Below are 24,475 nucleotides of genomic sequence, written 5' to 3' on the forward strand. Positions count from 1 at the left end.
TAAAAAATAACTTAATCACCAAACATTTTTACGTGTAAATATGACATCTTGACGTAATCAAAATGGCAAGCACAAACAACTTTTTAAGTGATTACACACAAAAATATAACAACTCAATATATTTAAAGCCGATGACCACCAAAAAATCTTTTTTGGTCATCGTTTGTAAATATGACAACTCGGCATAGTTAAACTAGCATCTTGACAATTAAGTTTTTGTAAAATTGGCAACTATGCAATTTTAAACTACTACTAGTAGCACTAGTACTAACGAGATGCATTTAGCTAGTGAATAAGGTCTACCAACACATGTTTTGTGTGAGACACTTTTTCTATCGATTTTCTGTGTGACGCTTTGCATGCAATGCATATTTTTATGATGCCATCTGCATATCCTTCTAGCCCACACTGCTGTGTGCTGCAATATGGATACATGCGACACATGATTCACATCGAGAAAAGAATGGCAATTAAGTTATTTTCTTTTGCACAAGTAAGCGACTAATAATACGACAAGTAAGTCTAAAAATGTGGCAATTATGGACGTAGAAAAAAGTTCTTAAAACATGTCGACATAGGGTTTAGTTTTGAAGATCTCGTCGCGACAAAGCCAACGGTGAAAACGGATTGTCAATTAGATTAATGGTTTTAGAGATAAAACTTTTTAAATTTCAAATCAATAAAGAGAATCTTGCTGACGTCATTGCATGCATGCATGCATGGTAGGGAGATAGAATTAGCCGCCCCATGAGAAGACTAGCATACGGCGCCGCTGTGTAGTTAAGTCCATCATTTATAGGGATGCTTGTATTCATGTGTATATGATCATTTGCATCTGTAGCGTATTAAAAAGGAAAAAGGTTTGTTGTGCACTCCTTCCTGCCAGACCACGCCCAGCTAATTCATGCGGGAACATAATCACCCACCCTCACTCACGGGTCAAAACAACTCGACCGCTCCCCACAAAAGCTCCTCCCAAAGTCGTATGCATAGACCCGGGGCCGGCGGCAAGGAAAAGGAAAAGATCTCGACGCACCGCACCGCCTTGCATCCCTATCCCGCTTCCCCCTTTTCCACCCGCGTGTCATGCCAGCGCCACGCGCCAACAGATTCAGAGGAACCTGCTGCGAATACGCCCCGCTTCCGCTTCCGCCGCGTGATTACCGCGCCGGATCCCACCAGTCCCCACACCCCCACAGTCCTCCACGATCAAACAACCCTCGCATCTCACCCCCTTAATCGCTCGTAAATATCCAATAAACCCCCGGGAAAAATCTCGCTCTAAATCCGAGTCCGCGAGACAAGACAGATAACCCAACCGCCCCCCCCCTCTCTGTTTCTCTCTCCACTCTGCCCTGCCCTACCTATTCGCCCCCCCCCCCCCATCGCCTCCGTCCCCTCCCTCCGCCCACGCCGGAGCCGGTGCGGCTGCCCGCCGTACCGCCTCCTCCCCCCCCCCTCCGGCCGGCCGGCCGGATCCGTGTCCGTGCCCGATCTCGAGCCGCGTCCTCGTCTCCCGCCCGCCGATCCAGCCGGGGTTTCGATCCGATCCGGGCGGCGCGATCCCGTCGGGCTCCGTGGGGGCGATTCTGCGGCCGGGGGCTCGGATTCAGGGGGTGGGGGGTTTCCCCGGGTGATGAAGGTTTCCGCGTCCTTCTTGTTTGGACCCGTCTATCGCACGACCCCCCTGCTCGTGTCCGACTAGTACTCGTGCTTCCTTTGAGGGTCAATATAGAGGTGGCGGTCGTGGGCTCTGGTTTCATCCGAGGCAGGTCGTGCTCTGTTCCGTTTCGTGCGAAAAGCTTCGATTTTGGGGCGGCTAGCCTCGAATTTTGTCAACCCTTTTCAGTGCTCCGAGGCGCCGATCTGTGCGATTTAGCGTTTCCTGTTCCGTTAGATTTTGTCCTGAAGGCGGCTTGTCCGGGAGTGAGGATTACTTGCTTGCATCATCTTAGATTAGAGGTGCTGCCGTTGTTGTGTGATAAATGGCGACCTCTAATAAGCCAATATCACTGGCTGGGCCATTGGACGCTGATGTCCAGAGGACAGCGGAGTTGAACAAGGTTAGTAGTAGCTACTCATTCAGTTACTGATTGTTTCCCAGAAGATGATTTTGTTACTCAAGACTGTTTTATTTGTTACCATAATTGCAGTTTTTGGTTGAAGCCGGCCTATATGAAAGTGCCGATGAGTCTGCTAGGCGGGAGGAGGTGCTGGGGGAGCTTGACAAGGTGTTTACTTTCTTGCAACGCTGTTTCTTACCTGCTTTTGTATGATATATAAAAAGGACACACAGTTGGATGTGAATCTTTGACTATTTTGTTCTATTGCTTACTGATTGAAACAATGCTTGCTAGATTGTTGACTGCTGAACAAGGCCCTTGTTTGAATTTGCAGATTGTAAAAGTTTGGGTGAAACAGTTAACTAGTCAGAGAGGATATACTGATCAAATGGTTGAAGAGGCAAATGCTGTGCTTTTCACCTTTGGGTCATACCGTCTAGGGGTAAGTGTATGTGTTGCTTTCTACCATGCATATTATAGCTTAAAGTTTCTATCGCATCAGGCCTGTTAAAGCAGCACTGTTTTGCTGGGCTACCTTTGTTTTTGTTTGATAATTAGTTGAATGATTGCTTGCTTGAGTAGCCACGGGGTTTCGGTTTAGACTGGCATTTTGGGTTGGTTATATAGCATTTTTGTAATATATTGGTTTCTGAACAAGCCATGGAAACAAGTATAACTTGAAACTGATTTTATTTTGGTACAAACTGAACTAACATTTGTTGCATCTGTGTGAAGAAAAGAAACACATAATACTATGGAAGTAGGCACCAATTCGAACAAAGAATCTGTGATCCAGATATCTTACCAATTTGGTTGATGTTGGCAACACAGGGTAGGTGATGCCAGACCACCAGGATATAGAGCTGGTGGTTAGGGTATGGCATCGGGGTATGAGTTGGAGATGGTGGGCTCTGAGCATTTGCACTGCTGCTGTGTGCTTTTTTAGATGGAGCACTGATGATGGTTTGTGCCTTAAAGAGCTGGTGGCCTACTGTGTTTTAGTGATGGGCTAGATTAGCAGCTTGTTAATTTTCATTTATATTCAGCCAAGTGCAGAAGTGACCAAATCCAGTTTGTTTGGTTGCAATTCACTACTGAAATTCCAGGCGAGTACGGAATTAACTGAAAAGTCCATTGTATTCGGTTCGTTGTTCGGTTTTCATTTTTTGCCCACCACATACCCTAGTCAATTCTACGTTAGTGTTTTGTACTCCCTCTGTAAAGAAATATAAGAGTGTTTATATCACTACTTTAGCAGCATGTGTAATCAAATATGTCTTGCTTTAATATCTACCAATATTAGTTTGGTTGCCCTAAATGGCAGGTTCTGAACTTAGCCATGTTTTACGGTGTCCATATATGGTGGCGTTTGAATGTCGCTTATGTGGTAAGGTGCACTGGTAGCGCCGTGGAACTTCTGCCGCCTCAGGCTTTTAGCCGTTTAAGCTTCCATTTGGCGGTAAGGTGGGGGTTGATCGCCCTAACGTGCCTTACTGCATTGGAAACCTGGAACTTACGCCTAATCAAATATTATATAAGAGTTGTCGTAAAGAGACATTGGAACACAGGAAAGCCAAGCACCCTTCCTATGGTTGCTAGGTACATGGTCAGTTTATTCCTCGTTCTGGCTTGTGGGGAAGTACATGTCACATTTTTTAGCGTGGTGGCATGGTACTTTTGGTGTCCATACAGCTACAAGTTATTTGGTTTGCTTTTGCACTTGGTTCAAGCCTATTATTACCAACAAAGAAACACATGTTCATGTTCGCGCCTGTTGCTAATTTGTTCATTTTTCCACCTTGCATTGTCTTATTTTTCTTATGAATGTTCCTTAATCATTTTCTTCACATTTTCCTAACTGATTTGAGCTTCTGATGCAACTTATAGATAGTTATGTACTCTTATTCTCTGGCTAGTTAGAGCATATGTGATGTTATTGTATGTGCATGCATCTCATTTCGCGGTGTGTGGTGTTTCTCTTAATTGGTGTGTGGTGTGTGGTGTTTGTGTGTGTGTTCTTTGCGGTGTGTGGTGTTATCCTTCTTAGAAAATGATCCACCTGTGCTTAATTTGATACTTACGTTTTGGTAGGTCCATGGACCTGGGGCTGACATCGATACTCTATGTGTTGGACCTTCATATGTGAACCGCGAGGTAATATTTTGTCTTGTTGTGGGCCTCTAGTGTGGTTTTGTGTTAGCTATAGCATTGGTGTTTCCTAACATAGTAGTTTTTCACAGGAAGACTTCTTCATTGTACTGCATGACATATTAGCACAAACGGAGGACGTCAGTCAATTGCAACCTGTACCTGATGCACATGTACCTGTGATGAAATTTAAGTTCCATGGGATATCGATTGACCTTCTATATGCCAGCGTTTCTCTTCTTGTAGTACCATCTGTAAGTTTGTATTTCCTATAAAATATATTCGTGCATTTATTTGTTTCTCAATTCATACCAAGTTTAAGTAGGGGTGAATACGAACTAGTACGGTTCCTCCTAATATCTGCTTTCCTTCTCATCCTGATGGATTACTCTTACTTTTTTGTGATAATTTCATAGTAATCACATATACCCTGTTTTCAGCTTGGTGTGCTAGTACTGTAGGTGGGTAATGTAGGTTTGTCCTGCTATTCATAGCGTGATCTACTTGTACTTCTGTGTGCTTGTTTCATAGTGTTTTCTAACATATGGGGAAGTGTTAGAGCAGTTATGTTGAAGGTCTGTTTTTTTGGGTGAAAACTAGTTCTCTTAGCAAGCATATTTAAGTTGCAATGTTCGTATTATGTTGGATGTGAATGTAACTTTGATGTTGATTTTCTTGTGGTGACTAACTCTTAAATCTCCCATCATCATTATCCATTAATCCTGTTTGCTGACCTCACGGTAAAGCCTAGTTGTTGCCATTGGCAGAACTCCTTCCTAGAATTAACCGTTTATTCCTTATTATCATGCATATATTGCCAAATTGTATTTTGTAAAATTACTTCTTTTGCTACTTGGGACAGTTCTTCACTAACAGTCCTGCGGTGATAAGAGGACAATTCACAGCCATCAATTCAACACTTCCTCTGCTGTTGATTTTGTCAGCTGTTTAATTCCGTTCGTGCTCGTGTTCTTTGAACTGTGGAAGGGAAATACTCTTTAGAAGTCCATTCCTGCTTGCCTATATTGATCTCGAATGTTTCAAGAGATACATCTTTGTCTTAACATGTTGCTGCAGGATTTGGATATCTCTCAGGAAGCAGTGCTTTATGACATTGATGAGGCAACTGTTCGTAGTCTTACTGGCTGCAGAGTGGCTGACCAAATTCTTAGGCTTGTTCCTAATATTGAGGTTGACTCAAGGAACTATAATCTACTTTTAATCTACTCAACATTTTTTCATCTTTATTTTCTAGAATGGCAATATTAACAATATACATACTTCTGTTGTAGAGCTTTCGAACAACACTAAGGTGTTTAAAGCACTGGGCGAGAAGAAGAGGTGTTTATTCTAATGTAGGTGTGGTTTTACTAAATGTTGGTAACTACATTTGAATTTCTAGGATTAATCCAATATCTGGCTTGCTAGGTTACTGGTTTTCTTGGAGGTGTGAATTGGGCTTTACTGGTCGCACGAGTCTGCCAGCTCTATCCTAATGCCGTGCCAAGTATGCTGGTCTCGAGATTTTTCAGGGTTTTTACGCAGTGGCGCTGGCCAACTCCAGTGATGCTTTGTGCCATTGAGGAGGAGGAACTTGGCTTTCCTGTGTGGGATCCCCGCAAAAATCCTCGTGACAGAACTCATCATATGCCCATTATCACCCCAGCATATCCTTGCATGAACTCCAGCTATAATGTTTCGACGAGCACACTGAGGGTTATGATAGAACAATTCCAGTTTGGCAATAAAATATGCCAGGTATTTTCTCTGGCATCATAATTACTACTCTGTATCAAAATGCCTTATATTTTGGTATGGAGGTAGTATTCAGCAACTGCTTTTTTTGACTGTTCCCAACTCTTTAATGCAGGAAATTGAGATGAATAAGGCTAGTTGGTCTGCCCTTTTTGAGCCTTTCAATTTTTTTGAGGCGTATAAAAATTATTTGCAAGTTGACATCATCGCTGAGGATGATGAAGATCTCAGACTTTGGAAGGGATGGGTGGAGTCTCGATTGAGGCAACTGACTTTAAAGGTAATAGTGTGTTGTATATGCTCATATTTGTGCACGGCTTCACTTCCTTTTGGGCCTATACTGCATTAGTTGAGTTGTTATGGGAATTCCTGGTTGTGGAATCGGGATTGCATTGTTTTGATTCTTGGATTATGTAGAAGTTAAGTCTTTCTGAACTGCAGAACAATTATAAAGGGGAGGGTCAGAGTGGAATTTAGTGATTGGGTTGGGAACTTGTAGGGTGACAATTTGCATGCCTATTTCGAACAGCAAATAGACCCTGTGTTTCAGTTTCAACCGTGTTCTTACTATTTATGTCTGATGCTTGACTGTTTAGCCTGCGGATTTTGCTCGACACTTGCAGATTGAACGGGACACCTATGGGAAATTGCAATGCCATCCATACCCATATGAGTATGCGGATCCTTCTAGACAGTGTGCTCATTGTGCTTTCTTCATGGGCTTATCAAGGAAAGAAGGTGTGAAAATACAAGAAGGTCAGCAGTTTGATATTCGTGGAACAGTTGATGAGTTCAGGCATGAGATCAACATGTATATGTTCTGGAAACCTGGGATGGAGTTGGCGGTTTCTCATGTCCGTAGGAAAGAGATTCCAGCTTATGTTTTTCCAGAAGGATACAAGAGACCTCGTCCTCAAAGGCATGTGAACCATCAGCACCAGTCTGATAAAAATGACCCTGGAAATGGATCTCCAGACAGCCAGCTGAAGAGAAAGCATGATTCTACTGGGATTGATGATACTGAACCTTGCCAATCTGTTAAGAGGGCTTCAATCAGCCCAGGTCACCCAAAAACTTCGTCACCTCGGTCAGGCAATGTTAGTGATGAGCCCATAAGCAACAGCCAACAGAAGGTTACTTCTAATGCAAGTGGTGGGAGTCAGGATTCACCTGGCAGTGGAAATCAAGATCAAACAAAGTGCTCAGGTTCATCACATGCATCTGAGAAAAGCTTGGATTCAGTCGCATCAGGCTCCAAGTGTGTGAAAATTGAAGCTGTTTGTTCCGGTGACGTGACTAGCAAGCATGTTGATTGTATTTCACCTGTCAAGGACAGCATTGCTCCAACCGTAGCAGTGAGTACAACTTTAAAGCGTGTTGCCGAGAAGGTCGTTTTGGAGCTTGTTGGAAGTGAAAGCATGGGCGGTAATAATGCAGAGTTACTGCAGATTGCAGAAACGGACATGGGAAATGTACTTGTTGAAAATCTGCACTTTGGTGGGAATGGAGTTCCTCAGAGCGGCCTTCCTGAAGAATTAGAGGTCTTGCATTCTTTCCTTCTTGAAATGATTTGTGGTTGTTTCTAGATATGATCTGAATTTCCTTATTTGCTCATTTGGTCTATAAAGCTGAACAATGGGATTGAAGTCCTTTTTAAAGCTCATGCAGGTGTGAAGTCAGATGGATTCCAGAAGTTGTCATTGAGGCATGATCTTGAACTCAATCCTTGTACATTGAGTATCTATGTTGCTCCGTTTTCTTTATACTCTGCTGTTTGGTATTTGTTTGCTACTTTGCGCAGAGTTAGTTTGACATCAACAGCATGAGGTTCCAGAGCCGGGTGGAATGGAGGGTCTGGTGTCCCTTTGGTAAGTTGTTCAACTCACAAACTTTCCTTTTCGACACAGATCTGCAAACACTGGGGACTTGAAGGCAGATGGTAAAATCATGTCTAGCAATGGCATGGCAAAAACAACAAACAAGCGAAGTTTCTTTCATGGAAGGTCATAAGATCTTTGCCAACTCTAGTCTAGATCTGTGGCAAGTTCATTTATGGAACCAGCTCGCTCCGCAGCTTAATTTGTTGATTCTGTCTGGAGTTGCGGTGTAGCCCTAATGTAAGCTCCAGCAGGCTCCTTGGGATGACTTGTTGACTTCGCAAGGATTCTTCTGTAGGTCTAGATTAGAGAGAGATATGTGATACTATCCTTCGTTGTTTCTCAAGGCCCCTTTGTACCTTCCCAACCTTTGTAATATATAAGATTGCAAGTTGGTTTCTTGTACTTTGGCATAGCTCGCTTGTTTATTTAAGTTTCATGTTCAGGCCGCGGTTGCATGTTTGTTAGGGTAAATATTTACCTGTTGGGATAACACCATGTAATACAATTCTACATAATCTCAGAAAGCTACATACTCCCTCTGTTTTCTATACAAGGCAACTGTCCAATCTCTGAGATACCAAAGAAAACAAATAGGAACAGCGAAATGTTCAGTCTCAAACAAATTGGTGTAGGCTAGGGTTGAATCTTATAAGATCTTGTGAACAATTTCAGGTACATGGAAGCTTTCATGAATCCCTGTTCATGGCTAGTTCTTTGGTGACAAGTCTTTTTGATTTCTCAAGTTTGGTATACCCAGCCTCTTTTGATATTATTAACAGCTTTAGTTGTTTGCTATGCATTGTGAAGGCCTGTGCTGAATATGTTTAAAATCATTTGGCATTTATTGGACAGCCTTCTCTTCATTCGGTGCTATTCAGCTTTATCTCATACCACATATTCATCTCAACATACATCTCAGTTATACCTAACCGTTATACATATTGTTTTTTAATCGGTTAACGCTCTACGTCATACAACATTACGTGTTAAACCGCTGTTCTTGTCTTTAAGCTTTTGTGACTTTTTTTTGTCATGGAGAATGCTACAAGGTTGTCGTCACTTCATCTATATTCAATGTTTCACAACTTCATCGATATCCTTATCGATGGGCATCATTGACCTTCAAATCCTTATCTTTACCTACTAATAAAGTAATTAATGCTTCTGTCATTAACATTGTTCATAAAGTTGATGAAAATTACCCACAATTGCCACTTATAAGTCACAGAAAATGTTCCAAACAGTAAAATCTTCAGACTGGGCCGGCTCATGTAGACACCTTCTATATTACGCTCTGGGCATTGGAAAAAGATGCAGCACACTTATTTGGACCGTCCATGCGTGGCTGTCTGTTCTTTTAGTTTAGTTTTTTTTATTTTACTTCTTAGTTCCATTTGTTTCTACTTTAAATAATTTAGAACTTCAAATAACTTTTCTTAAATTTAAGAAACTGAGAATTTTGAAATAAAATATTCCAATAACATAATTTTTTTGAGAATTCAAAAACTACTCAGGAGTTTTGAAAAATGTTTGCATATACAAAAAAATGTTTAAACTTTTATAAAATGTCTGTAAAATGAAAGAAGTCAATAATTTTAAACAAAAGTCCGTGTAAAAATCTTAAAAACAGTTCATGCCTCTGTTTTTAGTCTCATTTTCTGTTCCATTTTTTAAATTTAAATAATATCGACTTTTGAAAAACTTTTGGAACTTATAAAACTGAGAATTTTGAAGAAAACATAAAATGTTTGTGAATTCAAAAAATGCTCGGGATATTTGTAAAAGTATTCCCATATTCAGAAAAATGTTCATAATTTTGAGAACAATGTTGGTGAAAGCAATAAAAGTTCATGATTTTGAGAAAAAAGTTTGTGTATTATTTTTTGAGTGCAATTGAAAAAAATGTTTGCTAATTCAAAAAATGTTCATGTATTTCAAGAAATGTCCTAAAATTTGAAGGACGTAATATGATCAGCATTCTTGAAGATTATAATTATTTTTCTTCCGTTGCAACGCACAGATCATTTTGCTAATATTAAAAAATGTCCTTCTGAGACATCGGCTGTCCATAAAGACTAACCTTCTCTTCTTTGTTGTGACTAGTTGTATTAAAATCGTACATGATGTATCTGGTTTTAGTCCTACTAAGTCTAAAATCTTTTGCTTTTAAAATTAGCCTCAAACCTCCTCTTCTTTGTTGTGACTAGTTGTACTAAAATCGTACATCATGTATTTGGTTTTAGTTCTATTAAGTTTAAAATCTTTTGCTTTTAAAATTAGCCTCAATAGCTCTGACTTTCTAGTGATCCCTTCTGACTATTATCGACTACCATCACATCATCCGTAAAGAACATACATCATGAGATATTTTCTTGTATATGCCTTTTGTGGATGATGTAATGCTAGTCGATGATACTCCGTCATTGCTCCATGGTCACACTTTTGGATGCTGATGAACAGTCAGCATTGATCAATGCTTCATTTTTTGAATTTGACCCACCTTCCAAAGCTCCAGGTGTTGCAACGAATATGCTGAGATGCGCTCTACTAATATATAGAGTCGTAGTAAACTCTGGTAGCAACCAACGTGGAAATTGAGCTACTCTAGGTAGCATCCCTTGGCAGTCCTAAGAGCATCTCCAACAGCCGCGCTATACTGGCGCCGCGCCGTAAAAAAGGGACTATAGCGCGCGCGGAACGCGGCCGACAGCTCCAGCGGACGCGTAAAAAACGCGCGCGCGCTAAAACGAGTTGGGCGCGCTGGTCATAGCCTCATCCCGCGCGGTTAATTTCGGGCGTCCACTTCCGCGCGCGGCAGACTCGAGCGCGCGCGCGAACTCGCCCTTTCCTTCCTCCTTCGCACCCGCGCGCGCCGGCGCCAGCGCCCCGGCCACCATGGACGCGCACACCGGCGCCCCGCTGACCCCGCTGTACAGCCGCGACCCTCCCGCCCCCGCCGCCGCCGCCGCAGACGCCGCCGCCGCCGCCGAAAACCCTAGCGCTGGCGCCGCCGCCGCCACCGGAGCTCCGCCGACCGTCGGCCTCGCGCGCAGCCTCTTCTTACCGCCGCGGATGACCACGCCGACGGGTGGCGTCGCGCCGGCGCCGTCCCGTGCTGCCGCCGCGCCGTCAAAGCTCCCCAATGCGTCGGAGCCGAAGAAAGGAAAAACATCCGCGAAAAAGAAGGCGGCGGACGGCTCCGGCAGCTCGAAGGCGAAGAAGAAGCTTGCAGGGCGGCGGACGGGCGCGGCGTCTACCGAAGCGCCGATGAGCTCACTCTTTGATGAATGTTTCAAACTATTTTGTGTCCATATGCCCTATATTTGAAAGCTGCTGGAGCGGCGCGCGCGCTGCATTTTAGCGCGCTGCTGGAGCGGAGCGCGCGCGCTGCATTTTAAAGCTGCCGCTGGAGCCAGCGCTGTGCGACGTGGCAAACCAGGCGACCAGCGCGCGGCAAACAGGTTTTTTAAACGCGGCGCGTAGCGCGACTGTTGGAGATGCTCTAAACGCGAGGAAGCTCATTGCACCAGGTGGACCTACTGGTCTCCGCCTCAGCACCCCTACCCTACACCCATTTCTGTAACCTATACTACTACGTGAGTAGTGTATTTGAGAGGAAACCGCGCCAACATCAGGCAGTCAATGATGACGATTCTCCCGATCTCCAGCTTTTCCTCGCCGGAGAAAGCAGGAACTGTTTGATGCATTTTGACAAGGCCGGCTCTTCTCCCAATCACCCTACGTACACTACTATTAGTGGTAGTTGCAGAAGAAAACAAAGACGACGTCGCCCGGAAGAGCGCGGGCCGAACCAGATGGAGGCACGGCCTCGCCGCCCGGGCGCCTTTACGCCAACCCGGCCGACAGCAATCACGACGGCGACCCTTTCGAGAAATTCCAACATGCATGGCCACTCACCACCCCTAGGCATGCTCTCGCCGGCAGGAGTTTCATTAGGGCATCTACACCCGGTATCCTAAATCGGTCTTAAACGTCCGAAGTCTAGTCATGTAATTGATCGATCATAAAAATGCGATCCAGAAGGATCTTAAACGAGCCTCAAAAACCGGTTATCTGACATCATTCATATACAGTTCAAATCTAGAATGGATATGAATCGGTTCAGACGTGCCTAGGCGTGTCTGCCACGTTAGCCCGGGCCATCCCGACCCCATTCCGTCCTCGCAAATATCCCAATCCAGAAACCCTATCTCGCTCCACTCTCGCTCCGTCTTTTCTTTTATTCCTTCGATTTCTTTGATCTCTATCCAGTCCGACGACTCCGATGATCATCTCGAGCTCCGATAACCGCTTTGACTCTGGCCTCGATGCCGATGAGAAGCTCGCCCTCCACATTGCACTTGAGAGGTCCAAGGTGAACACGAGGCCAGTTTCGGATCTGCCGTCTCGCCTTTCCCCCGTCGATGCAGCAAGAACGTCGACGTTTTATCCTTCCGACCCGCGCGTAGCTCCATGTGGGCTGCATAGTCCGCGCCTCCCCGATGCCGCCCCTTGCCCTCGCCGGCTGTTGCTCCCCCACATGGGCATTAGTGGGTGCTTGTGTCCGTCCAGCATGCCCGAACATACACGTCAAAATCAAAGGCGCGGGTCGTCCGCCAGAGAGGCAACATGCATGGGAGAGGGACACATCGGAGAAATGTGTGCATCGCCGTTGCGGCTTTTCGACGGAGCTCGACGAGGACGAGCGTCCTCGCTTGAGTCTATCACGGGTCCTTACGACGGCGGAGACGAACGCTCGACGGCTTCACCGGAAGAAAGCCAAGGCGCTCGGCTTGCCATTGAGCTGCCGACCGCAAGCCCAAGGAGAAAGCGACGAAGGCGGCTCGGCTGGCAAAGCTCAAGCTATAGCAGGACAGGGCCGTCTGACGGCTCAAAGGGTCATCATCCTCTCCTTTTCCTCCTTCGACGACGACTACATCGCCTCATTCGACGGTTCGAACGATCCTCCACCAGTCGTCGACCGAAGGAGGAAAGGGCCGGCGAGGAAGTAGTGAAGATTTGTCTTCTCCATTTTAATTTCAAGTTTTTAAATGTAGTTTAAACGTTTTTCGTTTATGTGCATTATGTGAACTTTGGCGATCTTTTGAAGATCCGTTGGTGATCTTTTAATGAACGGATTGTGCATTTATATGTGTGTCTCACGATCTATGTAGTTTGATCGATGTTGCGTGGTTTAGTATGCATATAGGAGACTGGATATAAGATACATGGATGCGAATTGCGTGATTTACGGAGTGATCGCTGAGTACCGTGGACACATTCAGGCTCGTTTATGGGCGTTTGCGGGGCCAGATTTACAAAGAGGGATCTACAAACAAGACTTGCAAATCCGGGTCGTCAAACTCCTGCGAACGTGTCCGGCCGCGTCTGCGGGCACTGACCGGGCACTACTCAAATCCTGTCATCCGCTTCCATGTATCTCATATCCGGTCCCTCATATACATACTAGCATATAATGTAGATAAAAAAACGTAGATCAACCCACAAACACATAATCGAATCAGAGGAATGCACATTCTGATCACCAAAAGATCACTGCCGGATGTTCAAAAAATCGCCACAGTTCACATAGTTCAGATAAACGACGGACAAATTTAAACTAGATTACTAAAACCTTGAAATTGAAGATGGAGACGACGGACATTCACCACTTCCTTGCCGGCCCTTTGCCTTTCCGGTCGCCGGCGGAGCAGTAGGAGTCGGCGGCTGGTGGGGAATCATCCGAGTCATCCGATCAGGAGCCGTGGTCGTCCTCGTCGTTGTCAGAGAGGATGACGAGAACTTTTCGCCGTCGGACCTCCCTGTCGTGCTGCCGCTTGAGCTTGGCGAGCTAAGCCGCGTCCGCCACCTCGCCCTCGGATTGCGTAATAGCAATCCGGAGTGCCTTTGCATTCTTCCAACGGAGCCGCCACATGTCCATCTCCGTGGTCGTAAGCGACAGGCGGTAGACCCATTCGAGGAGCCACGCGTCCTTGTTGGGCTCCGCCTTCATCCCACGACGGCGGCGCACAGACTGCCTCGCCTCCCACCTCTCCCTTTGCCACTGTCGCTTGCGACGGGCAGCGCATGCCTCTGATTCCGGCGTGCACGTCTGGGCCGACGGGGCGGACACAAGAACCCACTGCTACCCACATGGGGGAGCAACAGCCGACGGGGGCAGGGGACGTCGTAGGATAGGCGCGGATTGCGCAAGTCGCGTGTCTGAGGTGCGCACGGGCCGGGAGGGGCCAACGTGGGCATTCGAGCTGCGCCGGCGCGGAAGCGGCGAGGCTGCAGATCAGGAGCTGCCCACAGCCTCCACCTTGGACTGCTCCAAGGCGTTGTAGGGTGCAAGCTCATATTCCGGATCTAGGTCGTCGTCGGAAGGGATGCCGGAGCTCGACATTTTGCCGGATTCGATCAAAATCAGTGCGCGAAGAGGAGAGGACGGAGCGAGAGAGGATGATGTGTGAGCTAGGGTTTCAGAGCGATGACCCGGATGGTTTTTTTATGGGACAACTGCGGGGTCGATGATAGGCCGAGCTTGTTAGACGGATGCGCCCGAACGTGTCCGAATCACCCTATATCCGCTTCATATTTAGGCTGGATATGAGGGGTGGTGATCAACATGGACGTTTGAGAAACCCGATTGAGTTGAATTTTTATATTCGGTCAGTAACTGCACCCGTGTCCGACCGTTTAAGACGGATTTATGGGTCCGGCTATAATGTCCTTAGGTGTGTGATAATGGCCACGAGGTGACGAGGCAGGCGACATGTCTTATACTTCTTTCATTTCTAAATATAAGTCTTTTTAAATATTTTATTTAAGAACTACATACGAAATAAAATAAGTGAATTTATAAAAAGACTTAGGCTGCGCTTGGATTGGGTGTATAATAATACGGAGGTATTTTTTCTACACTTGTAACTTACCTGCCAATGTGCAATTTGCGACAGGAAATAAAACGATCCATCGAGGTCTGTATATTTTACGGAGGTATGTCAAGCTGAAACGCTGATCCAAACAAGCCGTTATATTTAGAAACGGAGAGAGTAGTACGTAGATAGATACAGAGATATTCGTGGTAACTGGCCACTCCACTCGTACGTGCTGCTTTTTCTGTTGATGGTCATGATACGGAGCATTTCTCTTCGACATAATCTGCTTTGGCCCATGACCATTGCACACGGCTGGGAACGCCTTTATCGCATCTGATGATCAAACATGTATTATTTGCTTTCAAGACTATTGGTTATCGTCAGGTCTAATCTAGGAACCACCGGCCGCATCATGCCTCCAGATTCTGTCTCATAATCACGAGTAGGGTCGATACTACGAGAGTAGTTTAGGGTGCGTTTGGAAGCAAAGTATTTTTTGCAGTTTAAAAAAAATATAATGTGGTTTTTGAAGTTTTGTTGGTATTAAATACTCTAAGGCCTAGTTCAGTTAATCCCTTCCCTGCAAGGATTGAAGGGGATTTGTAGGGATTTTGACTTGTAATCCACTTTAAATTCATCTCAACCGAACAAACCCTAAGGCCTTGTTTGGCACGAAAGGGTTGGGGAGGATTGTGGAGGAGGGGGGGGGGGGGGGGGGGGTGTTTCAGAGGATTGGGTGAATCCCTTTCTTTCACCCAATCCTCTCAAATCCCTGAGCCATGAGACATGGTTTCTGAGCCGCATGGGTAGGAATAAATGGAGGGGGATTAGAGAGGATTGAAGGGGTTTGCTCATCACAAACCCTGTTCATTAAATGGACATGCGGAAAATCGTGGGGTTTCTTATCCCCTCGGAAATAATTCCCTACAAACCTCCTCAAGCCCTGTGCATCAAACAAGACCTAAGGTGTTTGGCTAAAAAGTTTTACTGTAGTTTTTCTACAGTATTTAAAAAAGAGGCCTGAACCACCTTTTTTAAAACTGAACCAAGGGAAATAGTTGGGCAGAACGCTCAGCCTGTTGACACCGCCGCTGACTCCTCTATCTATTACATTTTGAATTATTTATGATTATTAATTTCGTTTTACGCGTCTCGAACAAAGTTAGCTTGTTAAATATATTGGTCGTTGGAGCACACTCATATCCAGAAGGCTGACCTCGTGCATGGCCATATAGCTGTAGATGATTAATTATGTCATACACTAGCACACGGCATTAGCACATGTCATTCAGTCATGTAGTTATCAGTAAAAACTGGAGCAAAATAACACTAGCCAAACACTACGATGGACTTGACAAAATCGATAAAAACTATGATTTTGAAAAACCATATTATTTATTGTCCATACATAAGAATACTGTGGTTTTAGGATATTTCGTTTTTTCAAAAAAAGTGCTGCCAAATTAAGCCTTAGGTGTCGCAGCAAAAGGTTTCTCATCACGACCCATCACTTACGGGCAATCATGTAGAAGTTCTGTTCATGTTAATCACCACAATTTTCTTGCACCACAATTATATAACCAGTTCTCGCAGAAATTATTTTATGTTATGTGTTTTTGTGCTATTTTACACCTATTATGAGTTCCTAGTCCATGTATATGAAACATATTTCAGGATGGATCGAATGTTATTAATTTTATATTGTAGATATTCATATTTGTTCTATAAACTTGATCAAAGTATATAACGTTTAACTTATGATGAAACCTTTATATCACACTATATTTTAGAGTAGAATAGAGTGAGTTGTTGGTAGTTTGGATGCACTTTTCTCTGTACCTCTCCTTTACTTGCTACTTCCAAAATACTGTTGTGCAAGTACTTTTGTTTGTGGTTAACTGTAGCAGCCTATTAATGTGATTGCTAATCCAAAAAATGAGTTTTCTTTTTAGTTTTAATCGCTTTCGAGTTTCGATGGAGAAGTGGCGCAAAGAAACGAGGTTGATGCAGCGAGGCCTCGTCAGGACCTTGGAGAGACAAGACGATGGCATGACGCGACTAGCCGCAGTGTCCGGCGGAGGAGTGGCATGGGTGACAGGTTTGGGTCGGGGAAGGAGGAGTGATGTGGGATCATCGATGAAAAAAATAAGTGGGAAAGGAGAGAGGGGGGAAGGGTTGGAGGGATGACCTTGGGTGGAATCGGGCAAAGCAGAGCTACTGTGGGTGATAGGAGCTAATGGTTCAGCCGGTGGTACGTGCAGCAGTCATGTGGAGTACTCCTTTCGTTCTTAAATATAAGTCTTTTAAGAGATTTCACTACGGCTATCGCAAGAAAATAATAATTTTATTACGGACTATATATCGATGTTTATAGATATATTTTAGCATGTAAATTTATTCATTTTGATTCGTATATAGTTGATAATGAAATATCTACAAAGACTTATATTTAGAAATGAAGGGAGTAGAAAAAATGACGAATAAGGAAGAATAGTTGGTTAGCCATCGACAAAATCAACTAAAATTCTTTTCCTTCTTCCTCGGGCAACTGTTGACTAGACAGACGGTTCATTTTTTACTCTTTGTAAGATTTATTGCCTCGCTTTGGTGGGCTGATGACACCGAAATGAGAGGGAGGGTACACTTTAAAAGGGCAGACAAGTCACACTCGCACTTTGACATACACGAGCGATCAAGAGTGCATCTAATTGTCCGAGAAAAGGAAGACGCGATCTCATGAACGCATTTAATCTCGGGTTAATCAAGAGCTTAGCTCATCGATCTTCAGTCGACATCCATCTGGTCACGGCCAACTCAAGGCTCACGGGCCGAAAACGACGACACACGACTGGAAGATATATCGGATATTTACGTACGGATGTTAACGTCCAAACAAACATATTGGAGAAGTACCCGTCACCGAGACGACCAAGCATAACATCAAAACTATCTGATCGACCAGCGTTGAATATCTTCTCTTTAGAGTTAAAAGTTCACAAAAAGTACAAATGGTTTCTTCTGAAATTTTGTAAAGGAAAAAACCTTAGGCCTGACAATAATTTTTGATGGTCTTTGCATAGTTGTATATACCGCTGGTGCTATATTTGTCATTTTCTCTGCTAGAAAACTTCTAATCTATTCATCAATTATCAACATAGTACAGACAACATCATAGGTAAAAATTACATCCACGTGTGTAGACCACATAATATGACTAAAAACACTGAAGCGAGCCGAAGGCGTACCGGCGTCACCATCCCTCCCTCATTGAAGTCGGACAAATATTGTTGCAGTAGACAGTCGGAAAGTCGTCATCCTAAAGCCCTATAGGGCGAGCGCACCAAAACAACAACTGCCACTGATGAAGAAAAACGTATATCGAAAGGATCCAACTTACAGATACAAACACGTAGACGAACGAAGACGAGATTTAAACGGATCCACCAAAGATAAACACTGACCGGATCCAAAAAATCTGCCGGAGATACATCTTCACACGCCCTTCGATGGACCGGAGCTAGGCAGGGATAACTTTATTCCATCTTTCAAACCCCTGGTCGCCTTGTCTTCGGATGACATAAATCCTAACAAAACTAATAATAATACCTAAAAATGAAGCCCCCAGGTAGACAAGGGCCGAGATCCATCGCACCTGCATGGTCGAAGGACCATAGGAGACGAGACGGACCAGCGACAACGCAGGCGAGAGGCAGGAAACCCTTGATGAGGGCCTTGGTCTCACAAGAACGAGGGGGTACGTCCGCCTTTTACTTGCTATATTTGTCATCTCCAGAACCATTTTGGATCCATACTTGGTCCTTTCTTCGTCGACGGCTTTAAAAGACAAGGCAACGACGGATTTATGCCATTTTGGAACCATTTGTGGGTACCTTGTGGCTGGTCAACGGAGACTTCAACCAAATTTATTGCGCACGAGATAAGAATCATGCAAATGTTGATTAGAGTCGCATCATCAGGTTCCGGAACAATCTGAATTCCTCCTAGCTAAAAAAGATCCGTTTCCAAAATAGAAGATTCACTTGGAGCAATGGGCAGAGCTAGCCCGCCTTGAGCAAGCTTGATAGCTTTTTTTTGCAATAAAGAGTAGTGGGACTTGGAGTTTGGCTCCCACATCCTGCACGCCTTATCCTCCTCCCTGTCGGACCATTGCCCTCTTCTTCTTGCAAATGAGAATGGCCCTAGACGCACAAGGTGCTTCCACTTTGAAATTTTCTGGACTAAGATGCCCGACTTTCTTGCAACTGTCCAGGCTGCGTGGAACAAAGACCACAACCATGTTGAACCATACCATATCCTACACCATAAGCTCAAGAAGACTAGTGTCTATTAAAGACCTAGAGCAAACCCCTCTTCTCAAACGTGAAAAATCCAATTGCATATGGCCTTGGAGGTCATCCTTCGCCTCGACACTGTGCAAGAAACAAGATCCCTAAGCACAGACGATATTGATCTACGGAAAAGGCTGAAGAGGAAAGTGGTTTGCTTGGCCATGCTTGGAAAATCTCAAAAGCGGCAGGCTTCCAGAATCACACACATTAAAGAAGGAGATGCAAACACTAGATTCTTCCACCTTAGAATCAATCGTCGGAGAAGGAAAAACTTTATTCACCGCCTCAAGAACAATGCAGGTTGGGTGACCGATCACAACCACAAGAAGAGTATCATTCACAATCACTTCTCCTCCGTCCTCAAGAAAGGAACCAGAAGGCTCAAAGACTTCAACCGGAACTGCATACCCACCCCTGATTATGACCTCAGTGACCTTGATGCGCCGTTCACCATGGAGGAAGCTAGGAAGGCGGTCTTTGATTCGCTAAGTGATCAAATCACGGGACCAGATGGGTTCACAAGTCCATACTTCAAGACATGTTGGGAGGTTATCAAGGACGATGCCATGGCCGCTATCCATCATTTCTCCAACCTTCATCCCGCCAATTTACAGTGGCTCAACTCTGCCAACATCACTTCAATTCCCAACAAGGATGGTGCTAAGGATATCTCAGCCTTCAGACCAATAAGTCTAATTCATGACATGGCTAAGCTTTTTTGCAAAGATGACGGTGACCCGCCTTTCCGTCTACATGAATGACCTTGTCTCACCGGAGAAAAGTGCTTTCATCAAGACACGAAGCATCCAGGACAACTTCACCTATGTCCGCAACCTCGCTAGAAGGCTCCACCGTAATAATACCTCTATGTTGCTCTTCAAACTGAATATCAAGAAGGCCTTTGACTCGATGCGATGGGACTACTTAATGGATTTGCTACAACATTTGGGCTCCCCTGCGTGATTCAAAGCATGGATCTCAATGCTCCTCGCATTGGCTACCTCGAGAGTGTTGCTCAAAGGCACGATCGAGGACCCTATCCGGCATGGAAGGGAGCTCTGCCAAGGAGACCCCCTTTCCCTGCTACTTTTTGTGCTTGCCATTAACCCCCTGCATCACATTTTAAAATTTTCCACGACTCAAGGTAAGCTCCACCCAACCAGGAGAAATTCCACAATGCTTCGTGCTTCCTTGTATGCCGATGATGCTCCTGTTTTTCTGAATCCCATCAAGGAAGACATATCCTTTTTGCCTCCATCCTAGCTGACTTCGGAGAGGTCACTGCAATGGTCACAAACTGCAGCAAAAGCCTGGTGGTTCCCATACGTTGTTCTGGGTTTGATCTTTCTGACATCCTCCATCACTTCCCAACCATGCTCAAAAACTTTCGTGTGACGTACTTGGGGCCGCCTCTTTCAGTGAGGAGACTCAAGGCTGTCCACTTCATGCCTATGGAGGACAAAATTGCTCGCAAGCTCGCTCCTTGGATTGGCCACCTCATGGCTACCCCTGGGAGGACTGTTCTTGTGAAGGCGGTCCTCACTGCCATTGCCATCTACATCATGACCTCTCTGATCCTGTCGGTCGAGGTGATGAAGTGTATTGATGCCCTGCGACATGCTTTCCTTTGGGATTGCTACGACAAGGTTTCTCATGGCAAGTGTAAGATCAACTGGGAGGGGGTTTGTCGCCCCAAAGCCATGGGAGGTCTGGGAGTCCTAAATTTGGACAAGTTTGCCATGGTGCTTCACTTGTGGTGTCTTTGGAATGAGTGGACGGAACCAACAAAGCCGTGGGTGGGCCTGGGCACCCCTTGCAATGAGGCCGACAAAGACCTTTTCGAGGCGGCAATAAAAGTCACGATTGGAAATGAAGACAAAGCTTGTTTCTGGAGTTCTTCATGGCTAGATGGTCTTAGACCTATGGACATCTGATAAACCACAAGTGTAGGGGATCGTTTGTAGCCTTTTTGATAAGTAAGAGTGTCGAACCCAACGAGGAGCTAAAGGTACAGTAAATATTCTCTCAAGTTTTATCGACCACCAATACAACTCTACGCATGCTAGCGCTAACTTTACCTAGAACAAGTATGAAACTATTTTGCGAAAAAGAAACTAGAAGTACTTGCTGGTGTAAAAGATAATTTTGCAAACAGGTAAATAACAAGTATATAAGAGTTAGGGGCTGTTTAGTAGAAAGCTTTTTTCTAACGCAAGAGAAAGATTGTCCACACACAATTGAATATAACATGATATATACTTATCATATTTAATGAGGAAGAGGAATACGCTAACACACTTTCCGTACTTGGATCATATGCACTTATGGTTGGACCTCTAGCAAGCATACACAACTACTAGAAATCATTAAAGTAAACCCAACCATAGCATTAAACATAAAGTCCTCTTTACTCCCATACGCACACAACTCCCTTACTCGCGTGTAAGCTTCTATCACTCTAGCCACCTACTATAAGCGAATCATGAACATATTCTAAACTCTCCAACGTGAATCTTTCAAGTGTGCGCATCACGGTAATCACCTTAGGACAACACCATATCAACACACAATTCATATCAATAACATCATATCACAATTAACCCATAGGACAAAATAAATCTACTCAAACATCATAGGATAGCCACAAATTATTGGGTAATAATATATAGAATTAAACACCATGTTCAAGTAGAGATTACACCCGGGAAGATAGGTTTTACACCGTTTCATAGAGGAGGAGAAAGTTGGTGATGACGACGGCGAAGTTGTTGGTGTAGATTGCCATCACGATGGTTGCCCCGGTTGCGCTCTAGTGCCACCGGGAGAGGGAGAGCCCCCTCCTTCTTGTTCTTCCTTGTCCTCCTCCCTAGGTGGGAGGAGGGTTTCTCCTCTGGTCCATGGCCGACATGGCACCCGAAGAGTAGCAGCCCCTCTGGGATAGGATCTCTCTCTTTGTCTCTCTCATGTTTTCGCGACCTGTTTTCTGGCCCTTCACCGTTTCTTAAATATATGGAGATCCGTAACTCCGATTGGGCTGAAATTTTAAGGGGATTTTTTTCTTCAGAAAATTATCTTTCTTGTGGCCAAAGGAGAGCTCCAACCGACTTAAGGGGTGGGCACAAGCCATCAGGGCGCGACCCCCCTGGGCAACGCCCTGTTGGCTTGTGCCTCCCTCGGGCACCGTGTTGCGCTCATTCCGCATCCCAAAATTCATATATATTTCAAAAATAATTTTTTTTGTAAATTTTTATCGCGTTTGGAATCCGTTTGATACAGAATTTTGGCGAAACAAAAAACAGGAACTGGCATGGGCACTGCGTCAATAAGTTAGTGCTTAAAAATAATATAAATTGGTAAATAATTACTCAAAAAGTATCCTAAAATGATAATATAATAGCATGGAACAATACAAATTTATAAATACGTTTGAGACGTATCAAGCATCCCCAAGCTTAATTCCCGCTCGTCCTCGAGTATGTAAATGATAAAAAAGAACTTTTGTTGTGATATGCTACCCAATATGTAATCTTTTGCATGTATGATTATTGAGAAACGATGAATTAACAAAAAATGACATACACTACAAGAAATGTGCTCATACATGACGTCCTTTAAGATGTCGTTGATGAATTTGTCATAAATCTATGACCATTTCATCCAAGATTGTCGTTAGCCGTTTGAGGGGATCAAATCTACATATAAATTACAACGACGTGAGTAAAAAACGTCGTAACCGCATAAGATGAGATCGTCAAAACTTTTACGACGATTATAAAAATGTCATAACATGTTCTAACTATGTTGACATGTCACTCGTGTGTCCATTCTATCCCACCTCATCCTAGTTTGTGAAGCAACCTACTATTCTATCATTCAAAAAATTCTCGAAAAATTCTCATAAATACTTTGGACCATATATTCCTCAAATATATGAAAACCCTTCCTTCCATAGTTCAAAAATAATTCAGCAATATTCATTTTCCTATTCTATTCAGAATAGCACTTTGTGAAGGAAGTGCTATTTCTATTTCTTTGATTACCCTCATATTTTTTGGGCACTCTTTCCTATCCAAATCATTGCCTCATGAAAACTTTCGTAACGATTTGCCTAGTAAATCTTTCTCGGCAAATTTCCAAAGTTTGTGTTTAGCTAACAGCTTTGTGAAGGAAGTACTAGATAGGAATATCTTGATGAGTTGAATTTTTTCCACATCTTCTATGTGCCCAAAACATAGCTCTCCACAAAATTTTAGCCCCATCTCACAATCCAGGTGAGCTCATCATCCAACCTTTGTTTCTGGTCATATTTTTATTTTGTGAAGCAACTACATTTTATATTGCTTTATAGTTGATGAAAAATTACCAAGGGATAAAAGTAATCATATAACCTCACTCCACCAAAACTTAGCTCATTTAATTCAGCCAGTTTCCCTCAATATTTTTCCCAATATTCTGTCGAGTAGAGAGCATTGTGAAGGAAGTACAATTTTTGTTTATCCAATTTTTTTGAACTTTTTACAGTGCCTTAATGTCCCCAAATTATCATCCTCCTCCAAATTTCAGCTCAATCCAATCATCTATGTGAGCCCAGTTTCAATTACCATTTTCTGTCCAAATTGGCACACTGTGAAGGAAGTGTCACTTTGGCATGTCCAAATGGCATAATTTTTTACAGTGCCTTAATATGCCCAAATTAACATCATACACCAAATTTCAGCTCAATCCATTCATTCATTTGATCCCAGCTTCAACATCCATATTTCTGCACAGTGTGTTACTTTGCAAAGCAAGTGCCACCTAGATTCATCCATTTGAGCTAAAAATTTGCCAAGAGAGTCTACTTAGTAGATGATCATCCTCAGCAAAAATTTAGGCCCATTGTCTATGTGCATTACCCGCACCGCTAATCAAACACTTGGCTGCTAATTCATGTTTGAGCTTAGTTCAGTCTCCTCGTGAGATTATTCTATTGTATTCTTCTTCCTAACACCTACCGAGGGATTGTCCAACCCACCAGACATGCCTATTCCACCCATAACGCGTGGCAACGCAACGGTCAGGCGGTGACAATGCGGCTGTGATGCAAGTTCACGCGCTCTGGAGTTGGGGCCCTCGACCACCATCCAAACCTCAACGTCAAGCCACCACACCATGCATTTCTGATTAAATAGATACTTATGTACCTATAAATGATTTTTGGAAAAAATAAAGAGCAAACTATAATGCAGCCGCAATTCAAATTTAACCCGCTTCCAACTGAATCGACATAAATTTGTCTTTTTTACGAGAGGTGGATAAAAGCTTTTAACACCCAACTATTTTGTCAATTGTATATTAAATATGACCTAGTATTTTAGAAAAATGATTTGGTCCAATTTTGAAACAAATATATGGTAGGT

General features: G+C 43.9%; 1 protein-coding gene across 3 annotated transcripts; it reads left to right on the plus strand.

The window, feature by feature from the left end:
• Positions 1–1,294: 1,294 nt before the first annotated feature.
• Positions 1,295–8,248, plus strand: LOC123410067 (nuclear poly(A) polymerase 4-like). Of its 3 annotated transcripts, none has more exons than XM_045102955.1 (12): positions 1,295–2,063; positions 2,154–2,231; positions 2,398–2,505; positions 4,155–4,217; positions 4,304–4,465; positions 5,289–5,402; positions 5,504–5,566; positions 5,640–5,969; positions 6,082–6,246; positions 6,590–7,507; positions 7,595–7,671; positions 7,768–8,248. In XM_045102955.1, exons 1-12 carry the CDS (start codon positions 1,986–1,988, stop codon positions 7,790–7,792), a joined length of 2,181 nt encoding a protein of 726 aa, XP_044958890.1. In that variant the 5' UTR covers positions 1,295–1,985; the 3' UTR covers positions 7,793–8,248. The 3 variants fall into 3 exon arrangements, with proteins under 3 accessions (XP_044958890.1, XP_044958891.1, XP_044958892.1); XM_045102956.1 differs by having other exon boundaries at positions 7,626–7,671; XM_045102957.1 differs by having other exon boundaries at positions 7,635–7,671.
• The last annotated feature ends 16,227 nt before the right edge of the window (positions 8,249–24,475 follow it).

Source organism: Hordeum vulgare, chromosome 7H (assembly GCF_904849725.1).
Source record: "Hordeum vulgare subsp. vulgare chromosome 7H, MorexV3_pseudomolecules_assembly, whole genome shotgun sequence".
NCBI lineage: Eukaryota > Viridiplantae > Streptophyta > Magnoliopsida > Poales > Poaceae > Hordeum > Hordeum vulgare.